Below are 17,624 nucleotides of genomic sequence, written 5' to 3' on the forward strand. Positions count from 1 at the left end.
TCCCACTCCCTGAAGCAACAAATGTTAATCATTAGTGTTTCAGCCTACGCTTCTTTATGCTCCTGCAACCATAAACCTACCGGGTGGGTAATGCTGCAGCATAAACTGCTCTTTTCATTCGCTTGTTTTGGAACTGCTTCCAGGTGCCCATTTCCCCCTTTCCCCTGGGTGAGTGGCTTGCTTTTAATCTCCAGTACAGAATTTCCCATTATGTTGGGGAGGTTAGAACAATCTCATTCCAGTCTTTTAAGTGCATATCCGTTTCAACGTCCTCTACATCCCTGACCCCCGGTCGGTCCAGCTACCCCTCAGCCTTGGGACAGTGACGGAGGGAAGGAACCAAGGCCTTGCAGCTGACTGGCAGAACAGCCATTCCTGCTCTGGGCCACTGTAGCTTCTTGAATTCGCCAGCACCGCTCAGCCTGCTAGTGTATGGACCCAGATGCTGCTTCTCCTCCGGGTGGGAGCATCAGTTGGTTCTTCAAGGAGGTCCAGTGAGGGAGTCGCCCCTCTCCAACATCTTGCCAAGTGTGCTCTCGCTGCATCAGGCACCCCCCTTCTGAGGGTGTCGAGTGGATGGCCTTAACACTCAGCTCCTTCCGGGAGGTGCACCTGACACGGAGGAAGCTCAGGCTGCCTTGCTGCGCAGTAGGTTGAAGGAGGGCTGCCCTGGCACCTCTCTCAACCTTGCACTCACCAGGCCCAGGAACAGCAGGTACCAGCAGGTCAGAAGCCTCCAACATCCACAATCCTTAACCTGGGTGCTGCTCCAGCACCTTCCAGGTTTCAGCAATCAGGGAGGGAGGCCTGAATGAGACACAGAGAAAGAGATGGAAGGGCTGTGCCACCGCAGACAGTTCCTTCATAAATTGAGTTCTTGTCACCTCTCGCGAGGCGAGGGCTGGAAGTGCTCTGGAAATACGGGGCACGCAGGAGTGCCTTGTTTTCAGTTGTAAATTGTCAAAACTCAAGAAAACAAGAATAACCCAAGTCTGGAATTCTACCTTGTTAGGTGAGGTTAAACTGAAGCCTAACACGTAGCAAACACCGAGTGCATTCCATAAGAGCTACTATTACAATAATTCCTCTCTACGAATATCTTGTTTCGCAGAGCCACTTTATCTTCTGCCCCATTGATTTTATGATGTAATAAATGCTGTCTGAAAAACGGTCTGTTCCAGTAGAATATGTAGGAGATATTTTCGCATTGATTTGGCAGAGGAAGTTTTCCCCTCTACACTGGAACCACTGCACTTTCTCTAATTTATTCCTTCTTTGATGAGGCCAGCATGTGGTCTTGCACACTCTAAATGTAGATTGGATTTTGAAAACATGAAACAGACATACTTTGCCATGTATTTTAAAATAACAATATGAAGCTGTAAAGTTTTATTAATTTTCCTGAAGAATAAAACTGACTTTTATGAATAGATAGTAATTACTGCTAGCGTTAATGTTAATCATACCATATCTTTTATTTTTCTCTTGCATTTTGTTTTTGTTGCTGATACTACCTCTTTATGGTAACAAAATGAAGTATTTGCACAAAATATTTCAATATTGCATCATTTTATATGGAAATCACAATAATGCGACTCAACTAAATATCTAAAATAGTGCAAATACTTAAATATCAAATATGTACTTATTCTTCCTTAATCTTAAAAATCTCTCTAACCAAGGTTTAATTTATTTTTTATTCTACTGGTTGACACATTTTTTTCCCAAGATTCAGATATTTCTATCCAGGAAGGAAAAAATGTACATTATCCCTCCTCAATCCAAATTTTCTTGGTCTTCTGAGAGAACCGGGGTCCTGCCACCTGCAGCTCATTTCTGGTGTTTTTTGTTGTGCATCTTTGTTTCCCATAACTCAAGCAGATGCCAATATAGCTCTAAAATTGTTCAGTTTTTCTGTGGGGTCCTGCAGGATCTCAGCTAAAGCTACGCAACCCCTTGAGCGGGGGAGGACACCGGACTTTGTCATTCTAACTCTCCAGTAGGGCTCCGGCTTCTCTGAATTCCAAATAACTGAGCTTTGTCTGACTCCATAGTCTGAGAATTACGGTCCAACAACACAGATGAGAAAGGAAGGAACTTTCTGCAGGAGAGACAGTCTGAGCATCACCCTGGAAGAATGTCTCTATGGGCTGGGCTGCTAAGGGGTGAGGCTGTGCCTGGGGCACTGACCCCCTGGCACACATGCAGGCCCCCTATTCTCACGGTGGCATCATAGAAGCATCAGTTACTTGCACCTGGTGACCAAGCCAGAGCAATGGCCTCCAAAACACACACCCAGATGGTGCACAACAAAAGGAGGCAGCTGAGAGCAAACCAAAACCCTCAGGGTGACTCCTGGGGTGGGTGGAGATCTAAGAGGCCATGTCCCCACCTACAGCAGCCTGTATCAGTGTCTCTGGGAGGCCATAGCCCTGGCCAGGCACATCTAATGCACCTGTGTCTGTCAAGCACCGCACTGCCTCCTGTTGTGACACCTGAACACATCTACAAGTTAAAAACAAAGCCTGCATCCAAACAGCTCTAACATCAGGAAAGGCAAATTGATGTCCCACGTGTAGCAGGTACTTCAGGAAAGGGCTAAACCACTGCTCAGCGACATCACCAATAACCTGATATCCTTCCATGTTTGGGCTCGGCCCTGCTCAGTGTCGACATCACTCAAGGAATTCTTCATGACTCTCAAATGGCCCAACCCTTCAGAGGAGCAGGCTCACTCTTAGGTGACAGTAGGGGGAAAGGGGACATACTGCAGCATTGCAACAAAATATACTCCTGAGAGTCACTCTGAGGGGAGCAGATGAGGCTCCATGCCCTCTGCACACCCAGGGATGAGGCTGCATGAGCTCACAGGTCCCAATCCCTCGGTCAGGTTAGACTTCTCCTTAAAATCAAGAGTCACAGGAAATGGAGAGAGAATTTATATTGAGAAGGCATGAAGTCCGACTACAGATGATTAAGACAACCCAATTCTCTCTTCTGTGCATTCAGAGACAGTACACTTCAAGAATGTTCAAGCAGTGTCATTTAAAACACAAGAAAAACATAACAAAATTAAAAGCAATTTAAGATTTTCTTGTTTCATCAGAATGCAGACAGAGCTCTCCACCACTGGTTCACTCTCGGAGATGCCTGCCATGGCCAGGACAATGGCAGGCAGCTGGAAGGCAGTGGAAGGTGGGATTCAAGCCTACACACCCTGACATGGACGTAGGCTTCCAAAGTGCTGTTTTAACCTCTGTGCCCCATACCCAACCCCAGAATCACTGTCAATATCCAATCAGATATTCTCAAATCACTCCACAGCATAGCCATGTGATAAAACACAACCACCACCTCCACAGTTCTCTCTCAGGTTTCACAACAGCTACATACTGTAAATACTTACTGAGGACCCAAAGAGCTTTTTTCCTTCTTTTGAGATTTATTTATTTATTTAAAGGCAGAATTAGAGAGAAAGAGGGAGAGACAGAGATCTTCTGTTTCCTGATTCATTTCCCAAATGGCCACAATGGCCAGTGATGTCCCAGGCCAGATCCAGAAGCCCAGAACTACATCTCAGACTCCCACATGGGTGGCAGGAGTTCAAACACTTAAGCCACCTTCTGCTGTTTTCCCAGGCACATTAGCAGGGTGCTGGATTAGAAGTGGAGCATCTGGAACACAAACCAGCACTCACATGGGGCTGTCAGTGTTGCAAGTGTTGGCTTAACTTGCTGGACCATAAGACTGGTTCCCCAAAGAGTTTTGTTGTTGTTGTTGTATAATGGGGCTGTCTCACTATTTGCCATTTTAGAAATCAAAACTTGGAAATTTTAAAATGTTTATTATTTTAAAATAGCAGTAATAAAATTATTGTATTTCGATGTAAATACATAAAAATTAAAAAAAGAACAAGAGTGTCACTGTTTCCATTTTTGCAAATCTCTGACACTCTGAGGTATATGAAAGTCTGAGCTCACAGGTAAGTGATTAGAAAAGAGAGGAGATTTCTAATGACCTTTTGAGATAATAGTGCACACGGCCTTATTTGAAATTATACCCAAATTGAGCAAGTGGCAGTTTTTAAAGATTAGCTTCAGTGTATAATCTGAAACCGTGTCAGTGAGTTTTTCCACCGTCTACTACTTTACAATCCATTGGTGCCGCTCCTGCGTGGAACCTACCCACCATCGTGTAACAGCATGTACTCATCATTCAGGAGATACCAGGTCACTGGATGATGCAGATAAACAGACAAGATCTTCCCACAAAATCAAAAAGTCATGGTTACTAATCATCACCCATTTTATTAGAAAAATCTTTATTTGAAGGGAAGTTGTCAGTCCCGGGTTTGGGATGTTGCATATACTGGACCGCTAAAACAGAATGTTACACACATCAGCGACAGTCACAACAAAGTTTTATTACAATGAGAGGCAAGGCAACTGACCTGGGACTGGCTGGACAGACACCCCTTCCCAGAGTGTGACCCTGGAGAGCAGGTTCACAGGGCTTTTATAGGGCCAGTTTACAACAGCTTCAAAGGGGGCAATTTACATTAGCTTGTAGAGTGAGGGAGGAAAGGCCACACACTCCCTATCTCGGCCAGGGCCCTGCCTGGCTCTTCTCTGGCCCAGTAGTTAAGGTAGCTAGACTCCAGACTTGAAGCCACCTGTGAGATAACCAGACTCTGGCTTGGAGTCATCTGTGGGTTAACCAGGCTTGGGCCCTGATTCATGGGGATTGAGGCCCATTGGTGCTAAGGGTCACGTAGGCCATTTGGCCTATGAGCTCACACAGTTTCTCAGCCAAGTAAGCAAAGCAGAAGTTACAAAAGCAAACAGTATTGCAGTTAGCAATGAGCCATGTTTACTCCATTTTGATTTCAATTCTACAAAGACACAAATTTTCCAAATTTTACTAGAATGTTTCAAGTTTTATCTTGGTAACAAATCTCACCAGTTTTCCTTGAAGTGAGAGGCGGACTTGGTTCTATTTTGTGGAAATGTCATCCAAATGTTCAAGTCTGCTTATCTGCCGTCTGCAGCTTTCTGTCAGTGGTTCTTTCCAGTACAAATGGTAGTCCACAAAGCAGAGCACAGTGTCCAGTTCTCACCCTATAAATGTTTTCCTTTCCTGTCTGAGACACAGCGCTTGCAGGCTTGCCTCTACATCTTACCGCACATTGATGTTTGTGTTACAGTGACACACAGAGATGCAAACGTGGAAGACATGACTGCAGGACCACAGGCCACAGACCAAACAGGAGCTACCTGCAAGTAACAGGATGTAAACAAACAAACAAGCAAAAAGCACATGGGGACTTCCAAGGATGAAGCGAAGTATGACTGAATACTTTACCATGAAAATCCATCGTTATGCTGTTCATCTAACAATGAGAAGAAACATGAACACAAAGACATCTAACAGGACACACAAAGGAAGCTGCTCATTGGAACTATGGGAATATTACTTTCTTTTCATTTCTCTAGATTTTCTAATTCTACAACAAATGTGCTTCTGCGTTCTTTTTTTTTTTTTTTACTAAAATAGTCATTTTTATTTATGAAAAAATCAGTCAAGACTGTAAAATGTATTTGGAAAACTGTTTAAAGTTCTATAAACACAGTTTAACCAAGGGTATGACACAGTCTGAGTTTTAGACATTTTAAGCTATTTGCATGACCTATTAGAGAATTAAGTTCTGACATTTTCTACACTTCAAAAATAAAATAAGTCACTTCTCAGCCTTTTGGCTAAGATCAAGTGTAAAAATAAAATAATTCAGCAAGTGAAATTTAAAATATATACATATTTATAGTATTCAGTATGAAGGACATTGTTTTATTGTTTGAAAATAATAGAAATACCTTATAAAATACAAAGTACATAATTAGGGAGTCTCAGAGTTTGCGGGGAAAATGTTAATAATGTGCATTTTTCAAGATAAACTTTTTGAAGCACCCGCACCACTCAGTAGTGCAACTTGGAATCATTCTCCATTTTCTTCCCCACTTACATGGACCCAAAATGTTTCATTGTCACTGTTCTGGTCAATTAATACTATAACACTTCTAACACATTGTCACTTCAAAAGGCAATAAAGAAAATTTATAAAATATCTCTTATAGTTACAAGACAGAATTGTGATAAAAGTATTTTATAAGAGTAATAATCACACAACTGCTAGTGTGTTAGCTCTTTCAAACCACAGCTCATCATATCATATATATACATACATATATATACACGCACACACACACATACACATATATGTATACATATATTGCAATAAGTAAAGATACTAGAAAACAGGACAATAATAGTTCCTAGAGAGCTGAAAGAAAACCTACTTTAATATTCTATGCCATACTGATCACTCTTCTCAAAAGATCCAACACAGAAAGCTGAGCCAACACTTCATGTGAACTGCTGATGTAGAATGACAGTCTTTCCATTTGGCATTAGAATACTTTCTGAGCTAACCACTATCCCTCACTGTTTTAAGAAATGAAATACAGTTCTTCTCTTACAAGTAGGCTTGTTCTGGAAATTTCCACCTTAACTAAAAAGACCTTCCTTTTTCGCTTTGGCCACAGGTTTCTTGCTGGCATCAGGTGGGGATTTGGTAAACCAACCAGGTAATACTCTCTTGGAAATTTCAGATGAAGTCTATGGGAAACACAAAAAAGAAGAAATATTTGTATAAAAAATACTATTCATTGCAAAAATATAGGCTCCTGAATATATATTCAACCTTTCTTTTTCTTTTACCACACAAAATAGAATAGTGAAATCTATAGAATTTATTTCTAGATGAAAAAGAAAATAAACAAAAGTTGGTCAAAATCATTATATCATTTCTTTAGGCAAATACTTGCCATCCAATTATCTATTCTTGGACATTCAAGTATAGTCATTTGGGAAAGAAAAAATTGCACATGGTTTCATATCTGTGTCCTCAGTGTATTTACTTTGGGTTGACCAAAATGGTGAATTTAATATTCTAAGGAGGTTATCTGTTTAGGGATGTATACACTATACACACACACACACACACACTCAGATGATTGTATCAGACATGTGAGGAAGGATTTAAGAATATCACATCTATTGTCTGTAGTGGTAGCTGGAAGACTGGGCCAGTGAGCAGCAGCCCCTTGCAAGGGTAACCAAGAAATCGCAGATACAATCAGAAAGCACAAGTCCAGGGCAGTTGTTGAGTCTAGTGGTGAAGACTCTGATGAAAACCTCTGAGGCCCACACTCGAGTACCTGGGTTCCATGCCCATCCCTGGCTCCTGGCTCCAGTTTCCTGCTCATGCAGTCCTTGGGTGGCAGTGGTGAAGGTTTCGGTAACTGGGTCCCAGCCACCCACCTGGGAGGCCTGGCTTGAGTTCCTGGCTCCTAAGTTCATGATTGGGGGGGGGGGGGAATTGAAATAAGGCAAAAGAAGAAAACAGTCAGACATCTGAACAGTAATGATGCAGAGGGAAGAAACTCTGTGCCTTACAGCCCAATACTGTTGATGTAGGCAAGGGTGTAGCTAGCAAGAAGGAGCTGTGATTTCTATCCCTGCCTTACCACCGTGCCTCATTTAATTTCTTCACCTCCCCCGCCTTATTTTTTTTTTTTTTTTGGTACTGTAGGAAACTGCAGTTTTCATGAAACTGCCACCCAGACTTGGCACTAACAAAGAATAACCAACAAGGCCACCAGATGAATCCCTACAATGATCTGGGTAACTGTAATATCACTGTAACATAATTACCATGGTTTACATTGCCACCCCCATCATGCACCTGACATCAAAGAAATGGGTGCTGTTCAAACACTACTCTAAACCTGGCCTCCAGCGAATATTCAGACATCATCCCTGAAGCCTCCAGGTTATACAAGGGGATGATGCCACAACTCACTGGGCACGGCTCGCTGGTAAGCAAGCTTGCATTCCCTATCCATTTATGTGGCAACAAATCCTATACCTCTGATAACCTTAACCTACGTCATGTCCTTCAATTCTTTCTCGCAGTAGAGATAAGAACCTAGATCCAGGCATCCCATAACATTATGGAATATGCGAGATCTTTAAGAGCGGACAGAACTAGCTTTTGATTCTCACTGAGCCTCTTAACTAATTGTATGACCTGATACATGTCACTTAAGCTTCAGTGTCTTCACACAGAAAACACAAACAATGGTATTCCAAATCACTGAGCTGGAGTTACTTCAGAATTAATGAGATTTATGCAAAATATTTTTTCTTGGCGCTCATTAATTGGAAGCTAATATCAGTCTTTTGTTTTCTATACTATTTGATACACTATGATCACTAGCACTTACACTAGAATCACCACACTCATCTTTTTCATTGAGAAAAAGGCTTATCCTGAAGATATTGTAATTCCCAATAAGCATCCGAACTTTAATGTAATCAATCCCTCCTAGTGTCTATTTTCTTGATCACCAGAAGACTAAAATTCCCAGCCACCACAATAAAAATTTAAGGGGCTATTTATATCTTCTTGATAGTTCAAGATCTATTACCAAACTTTTATCATTAATTTGAAAATAAAGAAAACACTAAGTCTTGGCTAATTATGAGTGCACCCATCTAAGGGACTTCTGAGAGTTTGTGCAAAATGTGGACCTGTGTATGACTTTCAAAAATGTGCAGCAAAATAATGTTTTTAATTCATCATTCCCATAAACTTTTGAAGTTATCTTTATACATAAGCTGAAAAATGTGCAAGTTATAGTCACATTTAATTCCATCTTAACTGAGACAAATTTAAATATATTAATTAGCAAACTTGATGTATGTATCATGAAGACTACTTTCCTAAATTAATTTTACCTGTATATGAGAATCTGCAAATAAATCTTCCATTTCTGTATTATGGGATGGCTGAGTCCAAGATGTGGGTCTGACTGAATTCCTGTGGCTTTCACTTTTCAGGGACAAATTATCAGGATGTTTTTCATCAACCTTAAAAATGTTTATAAAATACAAAATACTTATACCATATGCTATTATCTGCATCTTCAAAATTGGCCAAAAAAAAAAAAAAGTACTAACATAAAAGAATCCTATACATCAAAATTAGAAAACTCAAAACTGTAGTGAAAAATAGGAAAGAATCAAAAATAAAAGAAAAACAAAAAACATTAGCAAAAATCAAGCTGTATGAGAACTAGTAACAAATACAACATGTTACAATAGATTTCTATTAGTCCCAAGAGGAAAAGAAGGCAAAAAAGAAGAAAACAAGTTATTACCAAGGAAATACAAAAGATATAAAAACAGACTGTGATAAATACATAGCTAGATAAATATCAATCCAACATACACATATTGATATAAATCCTAAAGAGGAAATGGAACAAAATACTAAAAAATTCTAGAAGCTAAAAAAACCCTGTACACTTAAACCAACTAAATAACTAATGTATAATGAATCAGAACTACCAAACCAAGATACAATCGTTCTCCATTAAACAAAGGCGTGACTGAGCTTTATGTTTTTGAAATGTAGATTTACAAAGAGCACAGACTAAGTGAAGGATCTTCCATTTGCTGGTTCATTCCCCAAATGGCTGCCACTGACAAAGCTGAGCCGACCTAAAGCCAGCAAACAGGAGCTTCAGCCTGGTCTCCCACATGGGTGCAGGATCCCGAGGACTTGGGCCATACTCTCATGCCCTCCCAGGCAATACACAGGGAGATGGATTGAAAGTGGAGCAGTTGGGACTAGAACTGGAGCCCATATGGGAATGCTGGCGCCACAGCTGAGGATTAGCTTGCTCCACCTCCATGCCGGCCCCTGAGCTTCTATCTTAACAGCAAACATAATAGATATAAACATAACAATATATCAACTAATAAAAACAATCTATTCTAAAGATGTTAGTCTTTTAGTAGAAGCGTCACAGTTATAAGATGACACAGCCTAAGGGGGTATAAACTAAGTAAGATGAGGATTAGCACAAAAGATTCTGAGGCTGGTGTCCGACCATCAGCAGCACTCAGCGCAGCTTTTTCTGCAGACAAGCTGACAAAGCAGCAGCCATGGAGGGCTCATTCCACTCCTAATTTACTTCCCAGCCCCTCAAGCCCTTCTTCTACAGCATGGGGCACAAGGGCTAGATTATGCCTATATCTTACACTCTAGTGAGCTCACACCCTCCTCCCACTCCCCACAAATATATATATATATATATATATATCTTCTATTATTGTTGGCATCTGATGTTATTTCCATAACAGAAAAGTAAAATACTAATGTCTGACAAAAATAAGATTTTACTATAATCGCTTTTAAATAGTCAAGAAAAACAAGTTACTAGTAGAAGTTGGATAAAATAAGATGGTGTTCGGCATTTAGTAGAGATTATGGAAATAAATGGTTGTGCATAGAAGCTAAATTTCCTTAACTCCACCCAAATTAAATTTCCCTCAATGTCCCTTTTATAGTAAACTACCTCAATCATAAAATATATAAACTTTTCCAAGTAATTATATTTCATTAGGTTATTGTGGTATAACTACATAGAAACTGAAGCACAAAAATTTTGTAAAACCCAGTTCTTTGTTATTTTTCAACTCTTAAGAAGTTTAATTGTTGAAAATCCGATAAAAATTAACTTAGAACTAATATGGAATCCCTATTTCCCTAACACTAAAATATTAACAACCATTTACTACCACAAAGAATGTATCACCTAGGAGTTAAATTAATACTTTAGCTAAGTATTAGTTTTCAAAAGCTGTTACCATAGAGTAATGCAGTTCTATAACTGAAAGATAATGAATGTCACATTTTCAAATTTGTATAATCATTCAAGAGTGTCACCTTGTCAGAGAATTATTCTCTCACAACTGTTTATTTTTAATCATATCACACAGAGATAGTATTTTGTAGTATTGCTGTTATTTTTTAAATTTAAGAGGCAGACAGAGAGAGGGCTCCCTTCTGCTGGTTCGCCACCCACATGCTCGGAGCACACAGCGCTGGTCTCCCACGCGCATGACAGGGACACGCCCTGCCACCTCCTGGTGTCTGCACACAGGAATGGCATCGAAGCTACACCTACTCTGAAAGTCACTATTTATTCGATTTTAACAAAATATGCCATCTAAAATAATAGTGAATTCACAGCTTTCTCTGGCTACACAAAAAGCATACTGGGATATACTGAAGATGCAATACCAATCCTGGCACTATACACACTCAATGTAATTCTACCAGTGCACAGTGAACAGGATGATTAACATTTCCAGTTTGGGGTAGGTGGCGTTTATAATAAAGTTTGCTTTCATTTCCATTGACTACCTAAACTGCCACATGCTTAAATCCATTAGCCACACCTCTGAAGGAGAAGAATTTTTTAGGCTATAAAGTAGATCTAGAGTACAGGTAAAAATGAAGTTGACATTTTATACAATAAGTTAATTCAACACTATGTTCCTTTTACTTTAGTTTAAAAATCACTTTTGTCAGATCATTGTTATGAAAAGCAAAAATACAGCACACAGATGAAAAAGCAAGCTTGCATTCAAATTGATAAACATTCAGCAACCAGCATTCCATATCAGAATCTACAAGTTGAACAGACTAACACTTTAAAAATTACACATGTAAGTAGCACCTCGGTATTAGTCAGTACATCTTCCCTGCTCCTCTTCGAATTTGCACGGGTCTCTGCAGAGTAGGGGAAGCATCTCTTTTTGTTGGAATCACATGGAGTTTCCTGGCCTGCTGCTCTGCTGTTGTGGTCATTTTCAAGGATCTCAATTGCCATGTGGATAAGGTGTGTGGCAATGTTCTTAGGAACTAGCATTCTAATCAACTTCATTTTACTCGTATCTATAAAAGAGAAAAAGAAAATTTTAAATGAAGAATACAGAACCTTCTAGAAAATCTATGAGCTGAAATGGAGAGATACTTCGTAGAATGGAGAGAAGGTTGCCAAAGAACGTTTTCCTCTTTCCAGTACTTTTAGCCCTACAAAATCCAGACGGAATAAAAGCAAGTGCCCCCAGCGCCCCTACATCACCTCTGCAACCCAGAGGCAGGCTAGTCCTGCCAACTCAGAATAAATCACACTCCTAACTCCCCATGGGCTGGCCAAGAGGACCCAAACCACCACTCACAGGTGCCCCCAGCGCCCCTACATCACCTCTGCAACCCAGAGGCAGGCCAGTCCTGCCAACTCAGGATAAATCACACTCCTAACTCCCCATGGGCTGGCCAAGAGGACCCAAACCACCACTCACAGGTGCCCCCAGCGCCCCTACATCACCTCTGCAACCCAGAGGCAGGCTAGTCCTGCCAACTCAGAATAAATCACACTCCTAACTCTCCATGGGCTGGCCAAGAGGACCCAAACCACCACTCACAGGTGCCCCCAGCGCCCCTACATCACCTCTGCAACCCAGAGGCAGGCCAGTCCTGCCAACTCAGGATAAATCACACTCCTAACTCCCCATGGGCTGGCCAAGAGGACCCAAACCACCACTCACAGGTGCCCCCAGCGCCCCTACATCACCTCTGCAACCCAGAGGCAGGCCAGTCCTGCCAACTCAGGATAAATCACACTCCTAACTCCCCATGGGCTGGCCAAGAGGACCCAAACCACCACTCACAGGTGCCCCCAGCGCCCCTACATCACCTCTGCAACCCAGAGGCAGGCCAGTCCTGCCAACTCAGGATAAATCACACTCCTAACTCCCCATGGGCTGGCCAAGAGGACCCAAACCACCACTCACAGGTGCCCCCAGCGCCCCTACATCACCTCTGCAACCCAGAGGCAGGCTAGTCCTGCCAACTCAGAATAAATCACACTCCTAACTCCCCATGGGCTGGCCAAGAGGATCCAAACCACCACTCACAGAACTGCTTCTAAGGAGACCTTATCTAATGCCAAATGTCAATTCTAACTTAATGCTTCCTTAAAATATTTTACTCTTGAAAGAGAAGCTAATTGTACTGGTAAATGAGATTCTAATTGAAGGACAGTTTCAATGAATATTGTGGCATAATAAAAGACATCAGCTATTACAATGCATATTAACTAGATGAGTTTTCCGGGAGAAAGATGTCTTGTTTCTAGGATCGAGGAACTTTCAGTTGTTGTAACTCAACAGAACTAATTCAGGCTATGTCAATCTCTTTGGATCATCTACAAATTATAGCAATCTCCTGCAAATAGGTCACTAATTATGGTTTAAGTGCTTCCTCCCAGTATCACATTTATCTGCAATGCCCAGAATAATGTAGCCGAGCAGCTTAGCACCTCCTTATCTTCACATAATTCATATAAAATGTATCAAACACTGTGATACCCATGTCAAATTATCAAAATAAAATGCAAGGGTGATTTATATTATAGTTTCAAGGTTATAATTCTATTCCCCCCAGGGGTCTTAGCTTATTACTCTAAGATTTATATAAAACAATAGCCTACAAAAATAAAAAGACAGGATAAGGTTTCACAGCTGACAGAAAACCTGGACAGTGATTTATCTAATAATTATGTTCACAGAGATGGAGACAGAGGAAGATGGATCAAGATCTCCCCTGAAATGGCTGCAGCAGCTGGGGCTGGGCCAGGCCAAAGCCAGGAGCCTGGGACTCCATCAGGGTTCCTATGCAGGTGGTAGGGACCCACATACTTGGGCCATTCTTTCCTATCCTCCGAGGCTGGAGCTGGATCAGAAGAGAAGGCCAGGACTCAAACCAGAGTCTAGATGGGATGCTTGCATCACTGGCAATAGCTTAACTCACTGTGCCAGCTTACCCTATTGCACAACTCCTCTGATCCATTAATCAAAGCCTAATTAAGCTAAGCAACATGTCAATACTAAGTTTCCTTCCTATGTAATAAATTCAACAATGTAACTGATGTATCTAGCAACTAAACTACAATTCCTTTTGTCCTTGGGTCATTATCCTGTCATAATACCACTAAACTTCCACGTTTTTCTACTTCATTATTTCTTACTGGCTGAGTTTTCCACCGTGTATGTGAATCAGAATTTATTTCAAGTCCCCTTTCACTGATCTTCAAATTTTCTTTGAAAAAAAAAGTCCTGATGACCTTCACATTACACAGACCTTTTCCTACTTACTGATTCCTGGAAAGGGGTCTTCTAGCTTAAACACACAGCTGCAGAATTCTTCTTCTTCAGTTTACGTAATTCTAATCAATTCACAAGTACAAACCTGAATTTGATTCAGTTACTGGAAACACTTTAAGTGTGTTCAAACAACTTGGCTAGTATACTGTGTCACACTGTGAAGTTATGAATGCAAAATACACATCTAGTATCTCTCTTTCAATATTAGAAGATACACTGTAAGTTTAAAATATATACCTGATTTCAAAGATTTGTCACAAGAAAAAAAAAAATATGCAGAATACCTCATTAACAATGAGTGCGCCTTAGGGGAGTGGTTGTTTGGCCCAGAAGCTGGGACACTAATTAAGATGCTTGTGTTCCACACTGGAGTTCCTGGGTTCTGGTCCCAGCTCTGGCTTCCAAATCCAGTTTCCTGCTGATGTAGATGCTGGGGGCAGCAGGCGATGGCTCAATTAGTTAGCTGAGTCACTGTCACCCAATGGGAGACCTAGGCTCATGCCTCCCCAGCTGATGTGACATTTGCAGGGGTAAACCAGCAGCTGTCAGTGCTGCCTCTCCTTGGTTGCACTCTGTGCCAAAATACTTTTAAATAAGTTTATAATGACACATATTGAAATTATACTGATTTTAATATGTTGGTTAATTAATTTTGAAAAATTATTCACATTTGTTTGCTTCTCTTTTAAAGATTCACTTACTTTGAAAATCAGAGTTATAGGGAGGGAGAGACATGGATATAGAAAGATCTTCCACTTGCTGATGGCCATAATTGTCAGCACTGGGCCAGACTGAAGCCAGGACCAGGAAATTCATCCAGCTCTCCCACATGGGTACAGGGGCCCAAACACTTGGATCATCTTCAGCTGCTCCCTCAGGCCATTAGCATAGAGCCAGATCAGAAGAGGAGCAGCCAGGATTTGAACCAACATCCATATGGGATGCTGGCCTTGCAGATGGAAGCTTCACATGCTATGCCTCAATATCAGCCCCCTTTTAATTATTTTTTTAAAGATTTATTCATTTTTATTACAGCCAGATATACACAGAGGAGGAGAGACAGAGAGGAAGATCTTCCGTCCGATGATTCACTCCCCAAGTGAGCCGCAACGGGCCGGTGCTGCGCCGATCCAAAGCCGGGAACCAGGAACCTCTTCCAGGTCTCCCACGCGGGTGCAGGGTCCCAATGCATTGGGCCGTCCTCAACTGCTTTCCCAGGCCACAAGCAGGGAGCTGGATGGGAAGTGGAGCTGCCGGGATTAGAACCAACGCCCATATGGGATCCCGGGACGTTCAAGGCGAGGACTTTAGCCGCTAGGCCACGCCGCCGGGCCCCCTTTTAATTATTTTTAAGGCAGAGCAATAGAGGCAAAGACAGGGATCAATCCTCTATCTGCCGGCTCACCTCACACAGCCCACAGCAGCTAGGGTTGGGCTGGACCATGCCAAAGTCAAGACCCTGGAAACTCCATACTAGTCTCCCAGATGGGTGGCAGAGAACCAAACAAGTAGGCCGTCATCCAATATTCTCCTGGGCACATTCTCAGGAAGCTGGACCAGAAGGGCAGCAGTGTGGACTTCTACTGGCACTCCAATATGGAGCGTCAATGACACAAGTGGCAGCTTAACACGCTGTACCACAATGGTGGCCCCAGAATCTAAACCACAGATGAGCAACCTAGTGTTCTTAATTTCTTTGTACTATAAATGAAATATTTACAAACCAATGTTTTTTGAAACATAATCTATACACAAGCTTGAACTCTCAGAGTATTATGGGCTAAACAAATTATTTTTTTAAAAAAAACTTCTTTTATTCTAATTTGATTGAATCATTTCTCTTTTTAAAATTTATTTAGTGTATTTAGAACATGGAATGATACAGAGAGACTGTTCATCCACTAGCTCACTTGCCAAATGCCTATTGACAGTCAAGAGCTGGGCCAGGCCAGAGATAGGGGCTAGGAACTCCGTCCAGGTCTCCCACAGGAGAGCACTGCCTCCCAGAGTGCACATCAGCAGGAAACTGAATTGGAGGCAGAGGCAGGACTCGATTTGATATTGAATGCAGACATGCCCAGTAATGGCTTAACCCACTTTGAAACAGCACAGGTTCCAGAACCAATTATTTCTAAAATTTCTAAATCAGTATGCTTTTTCATAAAATTATAATGTATATAATTAGAAAATTCATATTTTCTCTTACTCATCCCCATAAGTATTCTAATCTTAAAGTCATCTTGTACTACACCTGAACTGTATCAGTCAGTAGCATCTTATCCTGCTTCAACCTTCCATGTAAAAAAGTACTGAAAATACCTACTGGAGAATTAAAAAAGAAGTGTTGGCTACACTCCCAACATAATTTTAAGAGATCGCATTACCATTAGTTTGGTGAAAGGTCCCTTGGAAGGTCTTAATTTTCCAGTTACATGCACATTAAGAATAGGAGGATGAAATTATTCAAAATACTACCTCGGCACCTCATTAAAGGTCTTGTTTAATTTGTTATTGAGCACAGTAAGATTCACAACTCCATAAAAGATTTCTGTGAGCACAGAAAAACTAAAGGAACTATAAACATAGAGAATCCTTTAAATATAAAGAATTTTAAGGACAAAATCTATTTATCAAATGAAATAATATGAAAATGAAAGATGCATTTTCTCAGTTCACAAATACTCTTCTTTTGGTAAGGGTTACCTTATACTAAAACAGAAAAGTTCTCAGTTTAAGATTAAGCAAAATTTAATTTCAAATCTGTTCATTAAAATGATACATTATGTAATAAATCTATAAACAAAAATTAAAATAAAACATCTGAATTATCAATCTACCATGCATATCTTCATTCCCTGCTATCATTTCAAACTCAACAATGTTCCCTCCAGTAAAATATATTTTCTTATGAAATAAATAAAAAGCAAAACCTCATATCAGTAAGTGGTATCCTATAGACTATCACTGTGCTATCAACATAAGAAAAAAATTACAGCTTATGGTTATCACCTAAATTTTCTAGATTTTGGCATCAGAACTAGATTATAAAAATACATTTTTCATTTTATATGTGCAAATGACATAGACTACATACAGATGAAAAAAGTGTTGAATGATTAAATTCCAAAATGCCCTGTATTATCCTTTATGATTTTAACATTCATCTCTGAACAAAAATTTATTTAATTCTACATTCTGTATATGGAGATATTACTGATCTCAATCATAAATAAGTACCTAATATTTGTCCCATTTCCCGGCATTTGTTGAATTGCGTTGTTCAATCATAAAAAATTTTCCATGTTAATATATTTTGCTTGATTTTAGCATTTCTTAATATAAACAGTTATCAAACATTAGAAATCTAAATTGTTAAACTCATAATGTAAATATATGGTAGAGAATACTTAACAATATTATTCATATATAAACTGAATATAAACCATTATTTCACTCTCAAATCAGAGGTTTTCAAACCCAAATCC

At 40.5% G+C, this 17,624-nt stretch overlaps 1 protein-coding gene across 1 annotated transcript in view; it reads right to left on the reverse strand.

The window, feature by feature from the left end:
- Positions 1 to 6,269: 6,269 nt before the first annotated feature.
- Positions 6,270 to 17,624, reverse strand: part of WRN (WRN RecQ like helicase) — a 207,031-nt gene continuing 195,676 nt past the window's right edge. Inside the window, exons 38-41 of the mRNA XM_058669837.1 lie at positions 11,649 to 11,866; positions 8,857 to 8,988; positions 7,275 to 7,406; positions 6,270 to 6,672 (exon numbers count right to left, since the gene is read on the reverse strand). Of these exons, the coding sequence (XP_058525820.1) occupies positions 6,562 to 6,672; positions 7,275 to 7,406; positions 8,857 to 8,988; positions 11,649 to 11,866 (593 nt within the window). The 3' untranslated portion in view covers positions 6,270 to 6,561. The remainder of the gene's footprint in view (positions 6,673 to 7,274; positions 7,407 to 8,856; positions 8,989 to 11,648; positions 11,867 to 17,624) is intronic.

The sequence above is a fragment of the Ochotona princeps genome, chromosome 11, assembly GCF_030435755.1.
Source record: "Ochotona princeps isolate mOchPri1 chromosome 11, mOchPri1.hap1, whole genome shotgun sequence".
Taxonomy (NCBI): Eukaryota; Metazoa; Chordata; class Mammalia; order Lagomorpha; family Ochotonidae; genus Ochotona; species Ochotona princeps.